Here is an 18,181-nt window from a genome sequence, read left to right as displayed (position 1 = left end):
CTTCAAGAAAGTAGAAACACAGTTTTTACTGAAACAGCCACACTTGAGATGAGAGCTGCTGAGATTAACCAACAACAGCAAAGATTGGATGAGATTCTGAGAGAGATGTTGGTAGAGAAAATGAAGAAAGAGAGAAGAGACATTGAAAGACAACAGACAGAACTACAGAGAAGAGCTGAAGACCTGGAGCTTCAAATATTAAAACTCAAAGAAAACGAAGAGATGAGTCAAATAGAAATGGAAAAAGAGAGGAAAGTTCTTGAGCAGAAGAGTGAAGAAATCTCAAGACAAAGAGACGAATTAGAGAAGGAAAGAGAGGACATAATGAAGAAGTGGAATGAACTGGAAATTCTTCAAAAGGAAATGCAGAAAGTCACAGATGAGTTACAGACTGAAAAGACAGACATCAACCAACAGAAGCAAAAACTGGAGGAAAGTTTAAGAGCCATAAAAGAGGAGAGAAGTAATCTGGATAACATGAAGATTGAATCTGAAATACAAAATGAACAAATGGAGGAAATAAGAATTAAAGCAAAGATGGAGAGGGAAGAAGTTGATCTGCAAAAGAAGGAACTAGAACGAGAAAAACAAGAAAACGATAAGAATAAGGACATGGTGAATAAACTGAAAGAGGAGTTTGACAGTGAACAACAGAAAAGGAAAGATGAGATGGTGCAGATGAATGTAAATATTAAGAAAGTTCTGGAAGACATAGAGACAGACAGAAATACAAATGCTGAAATGAAAGCACAACTTGAAAGTGAGAAAGAGGAACTTGATCAAATCACAGAGGAAACAAAGAAGAAGAGAGCAGACCTGGAAAAACAATGGGCTGAAATACAGGCAGAGAGACAAACTCTGGAAGAAAAGAGAAATGAAATCTTGAAGGAAAAAGATGACACTGAAAAGGAAAAAGAGAAAATATGGAGAATGAAAGATGAAATGGACCAACAACAAATAGAAAACATGAAACAAAAAGCTGACAATGAAAATATGAAAATCAAGTTTATGATGGAGAAATCTCTGCTTGAAGAGTTAAACAATGAATTAGATACTAAACAGAAGAAAATGGATGATGACAAAAATGTGACTGAAGAAGAAAGAAAGGAGTTGGAGAAGATGAGGTCTGAAATACTGACACAACAAGAGCAACTGAAAGAAACAGAACAGAGGTTAATGGATGAGGTGGAACAGCAGAGAACTCATATACAACTCCAGCAAGATGAAATTGAACTTGAGAGAAAAAAGATCAATGATGAAAAGGAATTGGTGGCTCAAATAAAGACTGAACTGCAAAAAGACAGTGAAAAAATCAAATACATGGAGGAGGAAATAAAGACAGAGAGGGAAACACTGAAAGAAATAAAAGCCCATCTACAAAAAGAAGAAAAGGACATTCAGAGTGTCATTGAGGAAACAAGGAGAAGAAAAGAGGATTTAGAAAATATGAGTACTGATATAACAGAACAAAAACAGGAGATGAAGACTAACAGAGATCTTCTGGAAAGAGAGAGGAAAGAAATACATGATAAATGGACAGAGTTACAGAAGAGAATTGATGAATTTGAGGCTCAAGACAGAAAACAGAAAGAAGATGAAACAATGAATCAGACCAAAATAGAAGAAGAAAGAAAAGGTTTAGAGCAGCTCAATACTGAGATCCTGCAACTGAAGACCAAAGCTGAAGAGGAACAACATGACATAAACCTAAAGAGAAAAGAGTTGGACTTATTGCAAGAACAAATAAATAAAGAGAAAGAGGAACTTCAAGAAAGCAGAAACAAAGTTTTTACTGAAACAGCCACACTTGAGATGAGAGCTGCTGAGATTAACCAACAACAGCAAAGATTGGATGAGATTCTGAGAGAGATGTTGGAAGAGAACATGAAGAAGGAGAGAAGAGACATTGAAAGACAACAGACAGAACTACAGAGAAGAGCTGAAGACCTGGAGCTTCAAATATTAAAACTCAAAGAAAACAAAGAGATGAGTCAAATAGAAATGGAAAAAGAGAGGAAAGTTCTTGAGCAGAAGAGTGAAGAAATCTCAAGACAAAGAGACGAATTAGAGAAGGAAAGAGAGGACATAATGAAGAAGTGGAATGAACTGGAAATTCTTCAAAAGGAAATGCAGAAAGTCACAGATGAGTTACAGACTGAAAAGACAGACATCAACCAACAGAAGCAAAAACTGGAGGAAAGTTTAAGAGCCATAAAAGAGGAGAGAAGTAATCTGGATAACATGAAGATTGAATCTGAAATACAAAATGAACAAATGGAGGAAATAAGAATTAAAGCAAAGATGGAGAGGGAAGAAGTTGATCTGCAAAAGAAGGAACTAGAACGAGAAAAACAAGAAAACTATAATAATAAGGACATGGTGAATAAACTGAAAGAGGAGTTTGACAGTGAACAACAGAAAAGGAAAGATGAGATGGAGCAGATGAATGTAAATATTAAGAAAGTTCTGGAAGACATAGAGACAGACAGAAATACAAATGCTGAAATGAAAGCACAACTTGAAAGTGAGAAAGTTGAACTTGATCAAATCACAGAGGAAACAAAGAAGAAGAGAGCAGACCTGGAAAAACAATGGGCTGAAATACAGGCAGAGAGACAAACTCTGGAAGAAAAGAGAAATGAAATCTTGAAAGAAAAAGATGACACTGAAAAGGAAAAAGAGAAAATATGGAGAATGAAAGATGAAATGGGCCAACAACAAATAGAAAACATGAAACAAAAAGCTGACAATGAAAATATGAAAATCAAGTTTATGATAGAGAAATCTCTGCTTGAAGAGTTAAACAATGAATTAGATACTAAACAGAAGAAAATGGATGATGACAAAAATGTGACTGAAGAGGAAAGAAAGGAGTTGGAGAAGATGAGGTCTGAAATACTGACACAACAAGAGCAACTGAAAGAAACAGAACAGAGGTTAATGGATGAGGTGGAACAGCAGAGAACTCATATACAACTCCAGCAAGATGAAATTGAACTTGAGAGAAAAAAGATCAATGATGAAAAGGAAGTGGTGGCTCAAATAAAGACTGAACTGCAAAAGGACAGTGAAAAAATCAAATACATGGAGGAGGAAATAAAGACAGAGAGGGAAACACTGAAAGAAATAAAAGCCTATCTACAAAAAGAAGAAAAGGACATTCAGAGTGTCATTGAGGAAACAAGGAGAAGAAAAGAGGATTTAGAAAATATGAGTACTGATATAACAGAACAAAAACAGGAGACGAAGACTTACAGAGATCTTCTGGAAAGAGAGAGGAAAGAAATACATGATAAATGGACAGAGTTACAGAAGAGAATTGATGAATTTGAGGCTCAAGACAGAAAACAGAAAGAAGATGAAACAATGAATCAGACAAAAATAGAAGAAGAAAGAAAAGGTTTAGAGCAGCTCAATACTGAGATCCTGCAACTGAAGACCAAAGCTGAAGAGGAACAACATGACATAAACCTAAAGAGAAAAGAGTTGGACTTATTGCAAGAACAAATAAATAAAGAGAAAGAGGAACTTCAAGAAAGCAGAAACAAAGTTTTTACTGAAACAGCCACACTTGAGATGAGAGCTGCTGAGATTAACCAACAACAGCAAAGATTGGATGAGATTCTGAGAGAGATGTTGGAGGAGAACATGAAGAAAGAGAGAAGAGACATTGAAAGACAACAGACAGAACTACAGAGAAGAGCTGAAGACCTGGAGCTTCAAATATTAAAACTCAAAGAAAACAAAGAGATGAGTCAAATAGAAATGGAAAAAGAGAGGAAAGTTCTTGAGCAGAAGAGTGAAGAAATCTCAAGACAAAGAGACGAATTAGAGAAGGAAAGAGAGGACATAATGGAGAAGTGGAATGAACTGGAAATTCTTCAAAAGGAAATTCAGAAAGTCAAAGATGAGTTACAGACTGAAAAGACAGACATCAACCAACAGAAGCAAAAACTGGAGGAAAGTTTAAGAGCCATAAAAGAGGAGAGAAGTAATCTGGATAACATGAAGATTGAATCTGAAATACAAAATGAACAAATGGAGGAAATAAGAATTAAAGCAAAGATGGAGAGGGAAGAACTTGATCTCCTAAAGAAGGAACTGGAACGAGAAAAACAAGAAAACGATAAGAATAAGGACATGGTGAATAAACTGAAAGAGGATTTTGACAGTGAACAACAGAAAAGGAAAGATGAGATGGAGCAGATGAATGTAAATATTAAGAAAGTCCTGGAAGACATAGAGACAGACAGAAATACAAATGCTAAAATGAAAGCACAACTTGAAAGTGAGAAAGAGGAACTTGATCAAATCACAGAGGAAACAAAGAAGAAGAGAGCAGACCTGGAAAAACAATGGGCTGAAATACAGGCAGAGAGACAAACTCTGGAAGAAGAGAGAATTAAAATCTTAAAGGAAAATGAGAAAATACGGAGAATGAAAGATGAATTGGACCAACAGCAAATAGAAAACATGAAACAAAAAGCTGACAATGAAAATATGAAAATCAAGTTTATGATGGAGAAATCTCTGCTTGAAGAGTTAAACAATGAATTAGATACTAAACAGAAGAAAATGGATGATGACAAAAATGTGACTGAAGAAGAAAGAAAGGAGTTGGAGAAGATGACGTCTGAAATACTGACACAACAAGAGCAACTGAAAGAAACAAAACAGAGGATAATGGATGAGGTGGAACAGCAGAGAACTCATATACAACTCCAGCAAGATGGAATTGAACTTGAGAGAAAAAAGATCAATGATGAAAAGGAAGTGGTGGCTCAAATAAAGACTGAACTGCAAAAAGACAGTGAAAAAATCAAATACATGGAGGAGGAAATAAAGACAGAGAGGGAAACACTGAAAGAAATAAAAGCCCATCTACAAAAAGAAGAAAAGGACATTCAGAGTGTCATTGAGGAAACAAGGAGAAGAAAAGAGGATTTAGAAAATATGAGTACTGATATAACAGAACAAAAACAGGAGATGAAGACTAACAGAGATCTTCTGGAAAGAGAGAGGAAAGAAATACATGATAAATGGACAGAGTTACAGAAGAGAATTGATGAATTTGAGGCTCAAAACAGAAAACAGAAAGAAGATGAAACAATGAATCAGACCAAAAAAGAAGAAGAAAGAAAAGGTTTAGAGCAGCTCAATACTGAGATCCTGCAACTGAAGACCAAAGCTGAAGAGGAACAACATGACATAAACCTAAAGAGAAAAGAGTTGGACTTATTGCAAGAACAAATAAATAAAGAGAAAGAGGAACTTCAAGAAAGTAGAAACAAAGTTTTTACTGAAACAGCCACACTTGAGATGAGAGCTGCTGAGATTAACCAACAACAGCAAAGATTGGATGAGATTCTGAGAGAGATGTTGGAGGAGAACATGAATAAGGAGAGAAGAGACATTGAAAGACAACAGACAGAACTACAGAGAAGAGCTGAAGACCTGGAGCTTCAAATATTAAAACTCAAAGAAAACAAAGAGATGAGTCAAATAGAAATTGAAAAAGAGAGGAAAGTTCTTGAGCAGAAGAGTGAAGAAATCTCAAGACAAAGAGACGAATTAGAGAAGGAAAGAGAGGAAATAATGAAGAAGTGGAGTGAACTGGAAATTCTTCTAAAGGAAATGCAGAAAGTCAAAGATGAGTTACAGACTGAAAAGACAGACATCAACCAACAGAAGCAAAAACTGGCGGAAAGTTTAAGAGTCGTAAATGAGGAGAGAAGTAATCTGGATAAAATGAAGATTGAATCTGAAAAACAAAATGAACAAATGGAGGAAATAAGACTTAAAGCAAAGATGAAGAGGGAAGAACTTGATCTGCTAAAGAAGGAACTAGAAAGAGAAAAACAAGAAAACGATAAGAATAAGGACATGGTGAATAAACTGAAAGAGGATTTTGATTGTGAACAACAGAAAAGAAAAGATGAGATGGAGCAGATGAATGTAAATATTAAGAAGGTTCTGGAAGACATAGAGACAGACAGAAATACAAATGCTGAAATGAAAGCACAACTTGAAAGTGAGAAAGAGGAACTTGATCAAATCACAGAGGAAACAAAGAAGAAGAGAGCAAACCTGGAAAAACAATGGGCTGAAATACAGGCAGAGAGACAAACTCTGGAAGAAAAGAGAAATGAAAACATGAAACAAAAAGCTGACAATGAAAATATGAAAATCAAGTTTATGATGGAGAAATCTCTACTTGAAGAGTTAAACAATGAATTAGATACTAAACAGAAGAAAATGGATGATGACAAAAATGTGACTGAAGAAGAAAGAAAGGAGTTGGAGAAGATGAGGTCTGAAATACTGACACAACAAGAGCAACTGAAAGAAACAGAACAGAGGTTAATGGATGAGGTGGAACAGCAGAGAACTCATATACAACTCCAGCAAGATGAAATTGAACTTGAGAGAAAAAAGATCAATGATGAAAAGGAAGTGGTGGCTCAAATAAAGACTGAACTGCAAAAAGACAGTGAAAAAATCAAATACACGGAGGAGGAAATAAAGACAGAGAGGGAAACACTGAAAGAAATAAAAGCCCATCTACAAAAAGAAGAAAATGACATTCAGAGTGTCATTGAGGAAACAAGGAGAAGAAAAGAGGATTTAGAAAATATGAGTACTGATATAACAGAACAAAAACAGGAGATGAAGACTAACAGAGATCTTCTGGAAAGAGAGAGGAAAGAAATACATGATAAATGGACAGAGTTACAGAAGAGAATTAATGAATTTGAAGCTCAAAACAGAAAACAGAAAGAAGATGAAACAATGAATCAGACCAAAATAGAAGAAGAAAGAAAAGGTTTAGAGCAGCTCAATACTGAGATCCTGCAACTGAAGACCAAAGCTGAAGAGGAACAACATGACATAAACCTAAAGAGACAAGAGTTGGACTTATTGCAAGAACAAATAAATAAAGAGAAAGAGGAACTTCAAGAAAGTAGAAATAAAGTTTTTACTGAAACAGCCACACTTGAGATGAGAGCTGCTGAGATTAACCAACAACAGCAAAGATTGGATGAGATTCTGAGAGAGATGTTGGAGGAGAACATGAAGAAGGAGAGAAGAGACATTGAAAGACAACAGACAGAACTACAGAGAAGAGCTGAAGACCTGGAGCTTCAAATATTAAAACTCAATAAAAACGAAGAGATGAGTCAAATAGAAATAGAAAAAGAGAGGAAAGTTCTTGAGCAGAAGAGTGAAGAAATCTCAAGACAAAGAGACGAATTAGAGAAGGAAAGAGAGGAAATAATGAAGAAGTGGAGTGAACTGGAAATTCTTCCAAAGGAAATGCAGAAAGTCAAAGATGAGTTACAGACTGAAAAGACAGACATCAACCAACAGAAGCAAAAACTGGAGGAAAGTTTAAGAGCCATAAAAGAGGAGAGAAGTAATCTGGATAACATGAAGATTGAATCTGAAATACAAAATGAACAAATGGAGGAAATAAGAATTAAAGCAAAGATGGAGAGGGAAGAACTTGATCTGCTAAAGAATGAACTAGAAAGAGAAAAACAAGAAAACGATGAGAATAAGGACATGGTGAATAAACTGAAAGAGGATTTTTACAGTGAACAACAGAAAAGGAAAGATGAGATGGAGCAGATGAATGTAAATATTAAGAAAGTCCTGGAAGACATAGAGACAGACAGAAATACAAATGCTGAAATGAAAGCACAACTTGAAAGTGAGAAAGAGGAACTTGATCAAATCACAGAGGAAACAAAGAAGAAGAGAGCAGACCTGGAAAAACAATGGGCTGAAATACAGGCAGAGAGACAAACTCTGGAAGAAGAGAGAATTCAAATCTTAAAGGAAAATGAGATAATACGGAGAATGAAAGATGAAATGGACCAACAGCAAATAGAAAACATGAAACAAAAAGCTGACAATGAAAATATGAAAATCAAGTTTATGATGGAGAAATCTCTGCTTGAAGAGTTAAACAATGAATTAGATACTAAACAGAAGAAAATGGATGATGACAAAAATGTGACTGAAGAAGAAAGAAAGGAGTTGGAGAAGATGAGGTCTGAAATACTGACACAACAAGAGCAACTGAAAGAAACAGAACAGAGGTTAATGGATGAGGTGGAACAGCAGAGAACTCATATACAACTCCAGCAAGATGAAATTGAACTTGAGAGAAAAAAGATCAATGATGAAAAGGAAGTGGTGGCTCAAATAAAGACTGAACTGCAAAAAGACAGTGAAAAAATCAAATACACGGAGGAGGAAATAAAGACAGAGAGGGAAACACTGAAAGAAATAAAAGCCCATCTACAAAAAGAAGAAAAGGACATTCAGAGTGTCATTGAGGAAACAAGGAGAAGAAAAGAGGATTTAGAAAATATGAGTACTGATATAACAGAACAAAAACAGGAGATGAAGACTAACAGAGATCTTCTGGAAAGAGAGAGGAAAGAAATACATGATAAATGGACAGAGTTACAGAAGAGAATTAATGAATTTGAAGCTCAAAACAGAAAACAGAAAGAAGATGAAACAATGAATCAGACCAAAAAAGAAGAAGAAAGAAAAGGTTTAGAGCAGCTCAATACTGAGATCCTGCAACTGAAGACCAAAGCTGAAGAGGAACAACACGACATAAACCTAAAGAGACAAGAGTTGGACTTATTGCAAGAACAAATAAATAAAGAGAAAGAGGAACTTCAAGAAAGTAGAAACAAAGTTTTTACTGAAACAGCCACACTTGAGATGAGAGCTGCTGAGATTAACCAACAACAGCAAAGATTGGATGAGATTCTGAGAGAGATGTTGGAGGAGAACATGAAGAAGGAGAGAAGAGACATTGAAAGACAACAGACAGAACTACAGAGAAGAGCTGAAGACCTGGAGCTTCAAATATTAAAACTCAATAAAAACGAAGAGATGAGTCAAATAGAAATGGAAAAAGAGAGGAAAGTTCTTGAGCAGAAGAGTGAAGAAATCTCAAGACAAAGAGACAAATTAGAGAAGGAAAGAGAGGAAATAATGAAGAAGTGGAGTGAACAGGAAATTCTTCTAAAGGAAATGCAGAAAGTCAAAGATGAGTTACAGACTGAAAAGACAGACATCAACCAACAGAAGCAAAAACTGGAGGAAAGTTTAAGAGCCATAAAAGAGCAGAGAAGTAATCTGGATAACATGAAGATTGAATCTGAAATACAAAATGAACAAATGGAGGAAATAAGAATTAAAGCAAAGATGGAGAGGGAAGAACTTGATCTGCTAAAGAAGGAACTAGAAAGAGAAAAACAAGAAAACGATAAGAATAAGGACATGGTGAATAAACTGAAAGAGGATTTTGACAGTGAACAACAGAAAAGGAAAGATGAGATGGAGCAGATGAATGTAAATATTAAGAAAGTCCTGGAAGACATAGAGACAGACAGAAATACAAATGCTAAAATGAAAGCACAACTTGAAAGTGAGAAAGTTGAACTTGATCAAATCACAGAGGAAACAAAGAAGAAGAGAGCAGACCTGGAAAAACAATGGGCTGAAATACAGGCAGAGAGACAAACTCTGGAAGAAAAGAGAAATGAAATCTTGAGGGAAAAAGATGACACTGAAAAGGAAAAAGAGAAAATACGGAGAATGAAAGATGAATTGGACCAACAGCAAATAGAAAACATGAAACAAAAAGCTGACAATGAAAATATGAAAATCAAGTTTATGATGGAGAAATCTCTGCTTGAAGAGTTAAACAATGAATTAGATACTAAACAGAAGAAAATGGATGATGACAAAAATGTGACTGAAGAGGAAAGAAAGGAGTTGGAGAAGATGAGGTCTGAAATACTGACACAACAAGAGCAACTGAAAGAAACAGAACAGAGGTTAATGGATGAGGTGGAACAGCAGAGAACTCATATACAACTCCAGCAAGATGAAATTGAACTTGAGAGAAAAAAGATCAATGATGAAAAGGAATTGGTGGCTCAAATAAAGACTGAACTGCAAAAAGACAGTGAAAAAATCAAATACATGGAGGAGGAAATAAAGACAGAGAGGGAAACACTGAAAGAAATAAAAGCCTATCTACAAAAAGAAGAAAAGGACATTCAGAGTGTCATTGAGGAAACAAGGAGAAGAAAAGAGGATTTAGAAAATATGAGTACTGATATAACAGAACAAAAACAGGAGATGAAGACTAACAGAGATCTTCTGGAAAGAGAGAGGAAAGAAATACATGATAAATGGACAGAGTTACAGAAGAGAATTGATGAATTTGAGGCTCAAGACAGAAAACAGAAAGAAGATGAAACAATGAATCAGACAAAAATAGAAGAAGAAAGAAAAGGTTTAGAGCAGCTCAATACTGAGATCCTGCAACTGAAGACCAAAGCTGAAGAGGAACAACATGACATAAACCTAAAGAGACAAGAGTTGGACTTATTGCAAGAACAAATAAATAAAGAGAAAGAGGAACTTCAAGAAAGTAGAAACAAAGTTTTTACTGAAACAGCCACACTTGAGATGAGAGCTGCTGAGATTAACCAACAACAGCAAAGATTGGATGAGATTCTGAGAGAGATGTTGGAGGAGAACATGAAGAAAGAGAGAAGAGACATTGAAAGACAACAGACAGAACTAGAGAGAAGAGCTGAAGACTTGGAGCTTCAAATATTAAAACTCAAAGAAAACGAAGAGATGAGTCAAATAGAAATTGAAAAAGAGAGGAAAGTTCTTGAGCAGAAGAGTGAAGAAATCTCAAGACAAAGAGACGAATTAGAGAAGGAAAGAGAGGACATAATGAAGAAGTTGAATGAACTGGAAATTCTTCAAAAGGAAATGCAGAAAGTCAAAGATGAGTTACAGACTGAAAAGGCAGACATCAACCAACAGAAGCAAAAACTGGAGGAGCGTTTAAGAGCCATAAAAGAGGAGAGCAGTAATCTGGATAAGATGAAGATTGAATCTGAAACACACAGACAACAAATGGAGGAACAAAAATTAATTCAATCCAACTTGGAGCGAGAGGAGCTTGATCTTGAGAAGCTTGACATACCTGGATCGACTGCACATCAGGAGGACAAATTTGTCTCTCCAAGACAACTGATGCAAAGGGAAAGAGGTGATATAAGCAAACACCTATCTGAGATTGAAAGAGAAAGGGAGGAGCTAGAAAGAAACAAAAAGATCCTAGAAAGTCAGAGTGAGGCTTTTCGAAAGATGGAGAGCAAACTACAGACAAAGAGACAGGAAGTCATGTTAGTAAGTAAGACACAAACTTTACTGTCTGATTTAGAAGAGACAGGAGACATTTCACTCCCTCAGGAAATGATTACTGAAAAACAACATAAGGAATACACAACAAAAGAAACAGTAGAGACAACAACTCATCAGAAAATGGAAAAAAGCCTGAACATACAAAAAGAAAATATTGAGCTCCAAATTGAGCAAGCGGCAGAAATAGAGGCAAGCAGAGGGGACACTGCATTGTCTCCTTCGACAATGAAAAGCAACGTGACACTTAAGTTGGCATTTGAGACAGAAGAAACTGATGTTCTTACTGAGATGCTAAAGATCGAGAAAATGGAACTGGGAAAAACAAGAACTAATCTTCAGAGAGAGCAGAAAGAAGTTGAGAAAATGAGACATGGAACTGAAAGAGAGAAAAAACATCTGGAACAACAAACAGCAGCTCTAGTAAAACAATGTGAAGAGATGGCTATCTGCAGACAAAATATAGAAAATGATAGATCTGAGTTAGAAATAACCAAAGCAAAGTTGAAGAAAGATATTGAAACATTTAATGCACAGACTAAGAGCAAACAGGAGAAAATAAAGGACCTAGAAGTCAAACTTCAAGCAAAGCTAGGAGAAATGAGAACCATCTCAGATGAGACAAAAATGAAAAGAAAGGAGTTGGATTTGATTAAAACAGAAATACAAAGAAAGGGAGACATGGAAGACACCAAAGAGATAAAGTTTGAGTTTCAGCCGGTTGACAAAGATGAAATGCAGAACCAGAAGGAGGCATTAAAGATAGAGCGAGAGGAGGTTGAAAAAATGCACAATGAAATTCACAATAAGCGAAAAGAATTGGAGATGCGTCTGACACTACTGGATTCAGAAAAACATGAACTGGATAAAACGAGGGCTGATCTGGAAACACAAAAACAGCAATTAGAGCTTATCCAACCAACCATTGAGACTGACAAAGACGAGCAGAAACCCATGTTAAGAAGAGCAGAGGACACAAAGAACATATTGGAAGTAGTCATAAAAGAAGAGGAAAGGGAAGAAGAAATGACAACCCAACTTTTCAAAAGACAGGAGGAGCTTAAAAACATTGTGGAGGAGACGACTAAACGGATGGATGAGATCAAACTGATGGATCAGGATATTAAAATAAAGCAAGACCAACTGGAATATGTTAAAAGTTTGACAAAAAAAGAGCTGGATGAGGTAGAGATGAAGAAAGAGGAAATTGGCAGAATGAGGAATCAAACTGACATTGAATGGGGAGAAATAGTTAAAATAAAAGAAGGGTTGGAGAAAGACAGGATTGAACTGGAGCAAATGAAAGTAGACTTACATAAAGAGAAACAGCTGAGATTTGGAAAAACAAAAACACAGCAAACCGATGCAGAGGTGCAGTATGAACAGTATGATGAAGCTCAGAACTTGTTGAAGAAAAAGGAAGAGGAAATAGAGAAGTTCAATGCAGACCTCAAGAACAAGCAAAGAGAGATTGAGAACATGAGGGAAGGGATAATAAAGGACAAGGATCAGCTGAAACAGAAACAAGAAGAAATGCAGCGAATGACGGAAGGAACAATGAAGACTGAATCAATCCTCAGTGAAACCAAGAGACAGAAGGAAGAGTTGGAACGGATGAATGCTGATTTGATCAGAAAAAACACAGAACTGGATAACAACTGCCAACTTCTAGAAAGAGAAAAGACAGAAGCAGACAAAATTGTGTCTGCATTACAGGCTGTGGGGAATGAACTGCATGTTAGGTTGAAGGCTTTAGAAGATCTTGAAAAGTTCAAGATGGAGGAGAGAGAGGCAGATAAGACAACTCTGGGGGAAGCCAAGGATGAAATAATAAAAATTAAAAAAGAAAATGAAGACTTGAGAATGAGAAGAGATGAGCTGCTGCATATGGAACATGAAATTCAAACTCAGAAAAGAGTCTTAGAAAAAATGAAGAATGAAATGGAAAAGACTGGAATGGTACAACACAAGGTTGAGCAAACACAACAAATGGAAAATACCTTAAAAGAACCAGAAAGCAAAAAGTTGGATGAAGCACAGGTTGACACTGAATTTTCCAGACAAGACGAGGAAGACAAACTCAAAAAAATCCTGAAAAATGAAATAGAAGAGATTGCAGACCTTAAGGATCACTTACTTAAAGAGAAACAAGATTTTGAAACCATGAAAGAGAGAATTGATAGAAAGATGGAGCATGTTGATAAGATGCATTCCAAGTTAGATGGAAGAAACCAAGAGATTGAGTTTGAAAATCAGAAACTAGGAAACAGGAGGAATGAACTCAGGCAGAAAGAGACTGAGATTGAAGAAAAGAAAACTGATCTTGAGAAAATTACAGAGGAATTACAAAGAGAGAGAAAAAAGTTGAACTCTATAGCAATTCAACTCCAAAAAGAAAAAGAAGAGATTGATTTAGTAGCAGAGGACAACAAATGGAAACAAGTTACTGCAGAAGACGAGGTTCAAAAACAACGACAGGACATAGAAAACACCAAGTTCAGGTTGGAAAAGGAGAGGAATGAGATGAAGACAGAGATCAAATTTGAAAAGGAAGAACTAGAAAAATTAACCAGAAGACAGCAAGAGGAGTTTAAAATCAAATTGAGCGACATTCATTGTCAAAGAAAAGATTTGGAGCAATTGAATTTTGAGGTATTGAGACTAATCTCAGAAATGGAAAAGGAAAGAGAAGATATGCGTCTCCAAAAAGAGAAGATAACTAAGTGGGAAACAAAAGTACAGAAACAGAAGGATGAGACTGAGGAGCTGAAGAACGTTGTAGAAAGAAAACAAAGTGATTTTGAGAGAGAGCAAAAACAAGAGATGGAAAGAATTCTACAAACCACCAGGACTGAGATGGAAAAGGAGCGAGTGGAAAAAATGGCACAACATTTTAAAAAGGAAAGAGAAGATCTTGACAGTCGAAGTGAAGAAATCAAGAGACGTAAGGAAGAACTGCAAAGTCTAAATGTTGAGATAGAAAGGATCAAACAAGCAATGTCAGACAATAGAAAGATGTTTGAAAAAGAGATGCACAAAATGGAGCAGAAAAAGGCAGATTTGTTGACAGAGCTTGATGAATTTGAAGATAAGATTAAAAGTAAGAGAAAAGAAGTAGAAAGTACAATGATGGAGGAAGAAAAGCAGATCCAAGCTACTCTACAAACAGTAAAAGATGACACTGAAGCAGACCAGACAGCTGTTAAACTAGAATTACAGGTCGATCTACAGAAACAAAGGAAAGAATTAGAAGAACTGAAAAACAAAGTCGATGTAGAGAAATGCCAGCTTGAAAAAAGAAAAGCCATGTTAGATGAACAGCAACAGGTAGCAGAAGACATCATGGCAGTCATTGAACGAGACAGAGAGAAGCTTAAGAAAGAGAAGTCTGAGCTTGATAAGACCAAACAGATCCTAAACGAAAATGTGCAGAGGGAACAGCAAAAACTTGAGAAGCTTAAAGATGATTTACAAAAAGACAGAGAGAACATCGAACACAGCAAGCGGATCATTGAAAATGAAAAGGATTGTATCATAAAAGATCGAGATGAATTATTCTCATTGAAGGAAAATAATGAAATCTGCAAACAGAGCTTACAACATGATAGATATTTGCTGCAACAGGAAAAGGATCTGATACAGAAAGAAAATGAGGATATGAAAGAAAAGATAGAAGAAAAAATTAAAACAAAGAAGGAAATAGAAGTCATGGCTATCCAAATATTCGAGCATAAAATGGAATTGAAAAGTCTCACAGAGCAAACAAACAGAAAGATATCTGAACTGGAGATGTTAAACAAGGAAGTTAAAGAAAAGAAACAGATTGCTCACATGAAACCCTTAGCAGAAGAGAGTGATGCTGATGTTCCAATAGACAAAGAAATGGTACAGGAACCAAAGACAGATGTTCTCCTGATGTATCAAAAGGGACAGATGAAGACCATATTAATACATGCTGAAACACAAACATCTTTGGATGACATGAAGAAAGAAGAGGACAGAAGACAAAAAGAATTAGAAAAAGAAACTGCAGCCACAGACACACAACCTACTGATTCTATTGAAAAAAAGACAGAAGACTCAAGTATGTTTAAAATACCAACAGAGAGCCATGAAAGTAGGCAATATTCAAAGAAGGAAATAGAAGATTTAAGAATGGAGACCACAATGGAGAAGATAGAGAAACTGGCATATGTAACAGATGAGATTGAAAAGAAGACAGATGATGTTGAAAGAACAATGAAAGAAGCCATGTATGAGAGGTCAAGAGATGAGGAAAAACTGCTTAAACTTACACAAGACAACGAGGTGCTGTTAAACATCCTGGCGGAGAAAAATAAGGAAATAGAGACTATTAAGATCACATTCAAGAGAGACATGGAGGAACTGGAGAAGACTATGGCGACAATAAACAAAGAAAAGGAAAAAGTTGAGGCTGAAAATGAGTCACTTCAACAAATGCAAACTGAACTACAACAGGAGATACTCGAGATTGAGAGAGAAAAGAAGATGAAGGAAACCCAAAAAATTATACATGAAACATTCTCAGAAGTACAAGACACTGAAGACGTCTCAGACATAGAAAAGACAGATCTTGACCACAGTCCCACAAGAAAGAGAGCAACACAATCGAATGCAGAGACACAAACTTCCAAACCTGACTACACCCAACATGAAGCACTTCAATTTACACAAAGTCCAGATGATGTGATACTCGAGAAGAAAATGAAAATGATACAAACCAACATCCTTGAGCTTGATGAAGCAAAGGCAGACCTGCAAAAAACGAGGGATGAATGTAGAGATGCAGAAGAAACAAAGTTAGAGATCACAGAGAGCATCGAGAAGCGTAGGAAGAGTCTAGAGAATATTTATGCTGAGGTCGAAAGACTCAGAGAGGAGTCAGATCATCTAACACAATCATGTAAAGGCAAAAGGTGTGAACTGGTGCAATTAGAAGCCGCCATACAAAAACAGAAGATGAGGACCGTAAAGACTCAACTGGACACTGATACACATGAAGACGAAGGAGTAAGTCAAGAGACACAAACTGAAGATCAGAAAGAGCGGCCAGAAACAATAGATAGAGGTGTTCTACCTCGGAGAGAAGAAATCGACTCAATGAAAAAGAGAATACAGGATATGAAAACAGAACTAGAAAACCGATTAAAAGACATCCATAAGAGTGAATTGGAGAAGCTTGGCATGCAACGAGAAAGAATTGAGCTGGAGCTAAGAAAAGCAGAGATTGAGAGATATAATGAAGCCCTCCAGCGTGAACACGAGACAGAAAGACTGAAAATCATGGAAAGAGAGAAGGAGATCATTCTAATAAGGGAATGTTTGCTGATGGAAATAAATCAGTTGAGCAGCGAAGGTTCGGCAACAAGTACACAGCACTTGGAGAGGATGGAGCACCTCATCTGTGATAGAGCTGGGAGGATGGACAGATTGAGACGGGTGACTGACAGAGCCGTTCAAACACTGATGATGGAGAAAGAAGAAGAACCGACTCGTAGAGATCAGCAGGTGGAAGGAACTGGAAGGGCGGAGCTTACTCTGGACGTCTGGGAAGAGAATAGACAGGAAGGACTGAGAGCAGAATCACAGATCCGAGGGGCAGTCGCTGGGTTAGGTTCACGAAGGAGGAGATTACTGCACTGGATCAGAAGGCGATGCTGTTGCTGTTGTCCCAGAAATCCTAGACACATTGAAGAGGAAGAGCAGGATATTTTATAAGCACAGGTCTTGTTTATATATTGTATATAGTGATTTCTAAAATGAACTATTTATATTGATTTTCATGGCATTGTGTGAACTCAACATTTCAATAATACCTATTAAAGATCTTAAAGAGAATACGAATACCACAAAGCATACTGCATATTTAGTCATGGTGCCGAAGTTATTTACATTGCATCAGATGCCTTGCTGTTACATATTTCATGATGTTTATCACAGTTCAGATTATCCAACAGATGAGAGCGTAGCATTTTTAAAACACATCACAGATATTTGCATAAACCAGAATAGACTAATGACTGAATGCATCTTTCATGAACGCATACATCTACATGAATCTTTAGTTTATATCATTAGCATAATGTACGTAATTGCATTTGTGTAACGGTGTGTGTGTGTGTGCGTGTGTTTGAATGGAGGTGTTCTCCCTCATCTGTAAAACATCCTGGGAAATGAAGCATTAATGCCAAAATTATCCACATTATTTCTCTATGCAAATGACTGTGATTATAATTCTGTGTTGGTTTGTATTCTGATATTCCCTTCTGAACAAATCTTCCCAGAAGGAAATGAGATGTTGGGCTCTCTTAATTGGAAACCTTGGAAATTAGGTGAACCTTAAGGGTGTGTGTGAAAAAGCAAAGGTCTCTTACAGGCAATACGCACATTTCCTGATGGGAGCAGGAGAACACAGATGAACATGAGAGGGCTGTGTCACTGCACCAGCATCAGTACTCGGGGTCATCTTATTGTGTTCACGTACTTGCGGCTCCACGTGGAAGGGAATGATGCAGATGCAGTTGTCCCTGTTTAAAGCGGATCACAGACGCTGCTGTGAGCGGTCGATTCTGTGCCGGAAGTTAAAATACTGTACAGGGCTGTTGGCTTGCCTGAAGAAAAGAATAGTTTTTCACATTTCATCTTTAATAGTAATAAAAATCCATTAAGAGTTTCCAACACTCAAAACAAATCTAGTTAATATATACCACTGTGTTTGAATTTGATTAATAATGTGAAAATTGTTCACTAAATTGTTAACACCACCATCCACACATACACACAAACACACCAAATATTTTCTAAGTACAGTCTTGAGTTTGTCTCACATATGCTTATTGATGACAATGTATTTCTTTAAATTTGAATAAATTATATTCTAAATAAATACTTTTAATCAAGAGAC

General features: G+C 36.4%; 1 protein-coding gene across 1 annotated transcript in view; it reads left to right on the top strand.

Annotated features, from left to right (window-relative positions):
* LOC306910171 (uncharacterized protein) overlaps positions 1 to 18,181 on the top strand; it is a 42,357-nt gene extending 24,176 nt beyond the window's left edge. Inside the window, exon 5 of the mRNA XM_079484508.1 lies at positions 1 to 18,181. This exon is cut by the window's left edge and continues 16,581 nt beyond it. Coding sequence (XP_079340634.1) covers positions 1 to 16,995 — 16,995 coding nt within the window. The 3' untranslated portion in view covers positions 16,996 to 18,181.

Source organism: Barbatula barbatula, assembly GCF_947034865.1.
Source record: "Barbatula barbatula genome assembly, chromosome: 21".
NCBI classification, from domain to species: Eukaryota; Metazoa; Chordata; class Actinopteri; order Cypriniformes; family Nemacheilidae; genus Barbatula; species Barbatula barbatula.
This window is presented reverse-complemented; position numbering and strand designations above follow the sequence as displayed.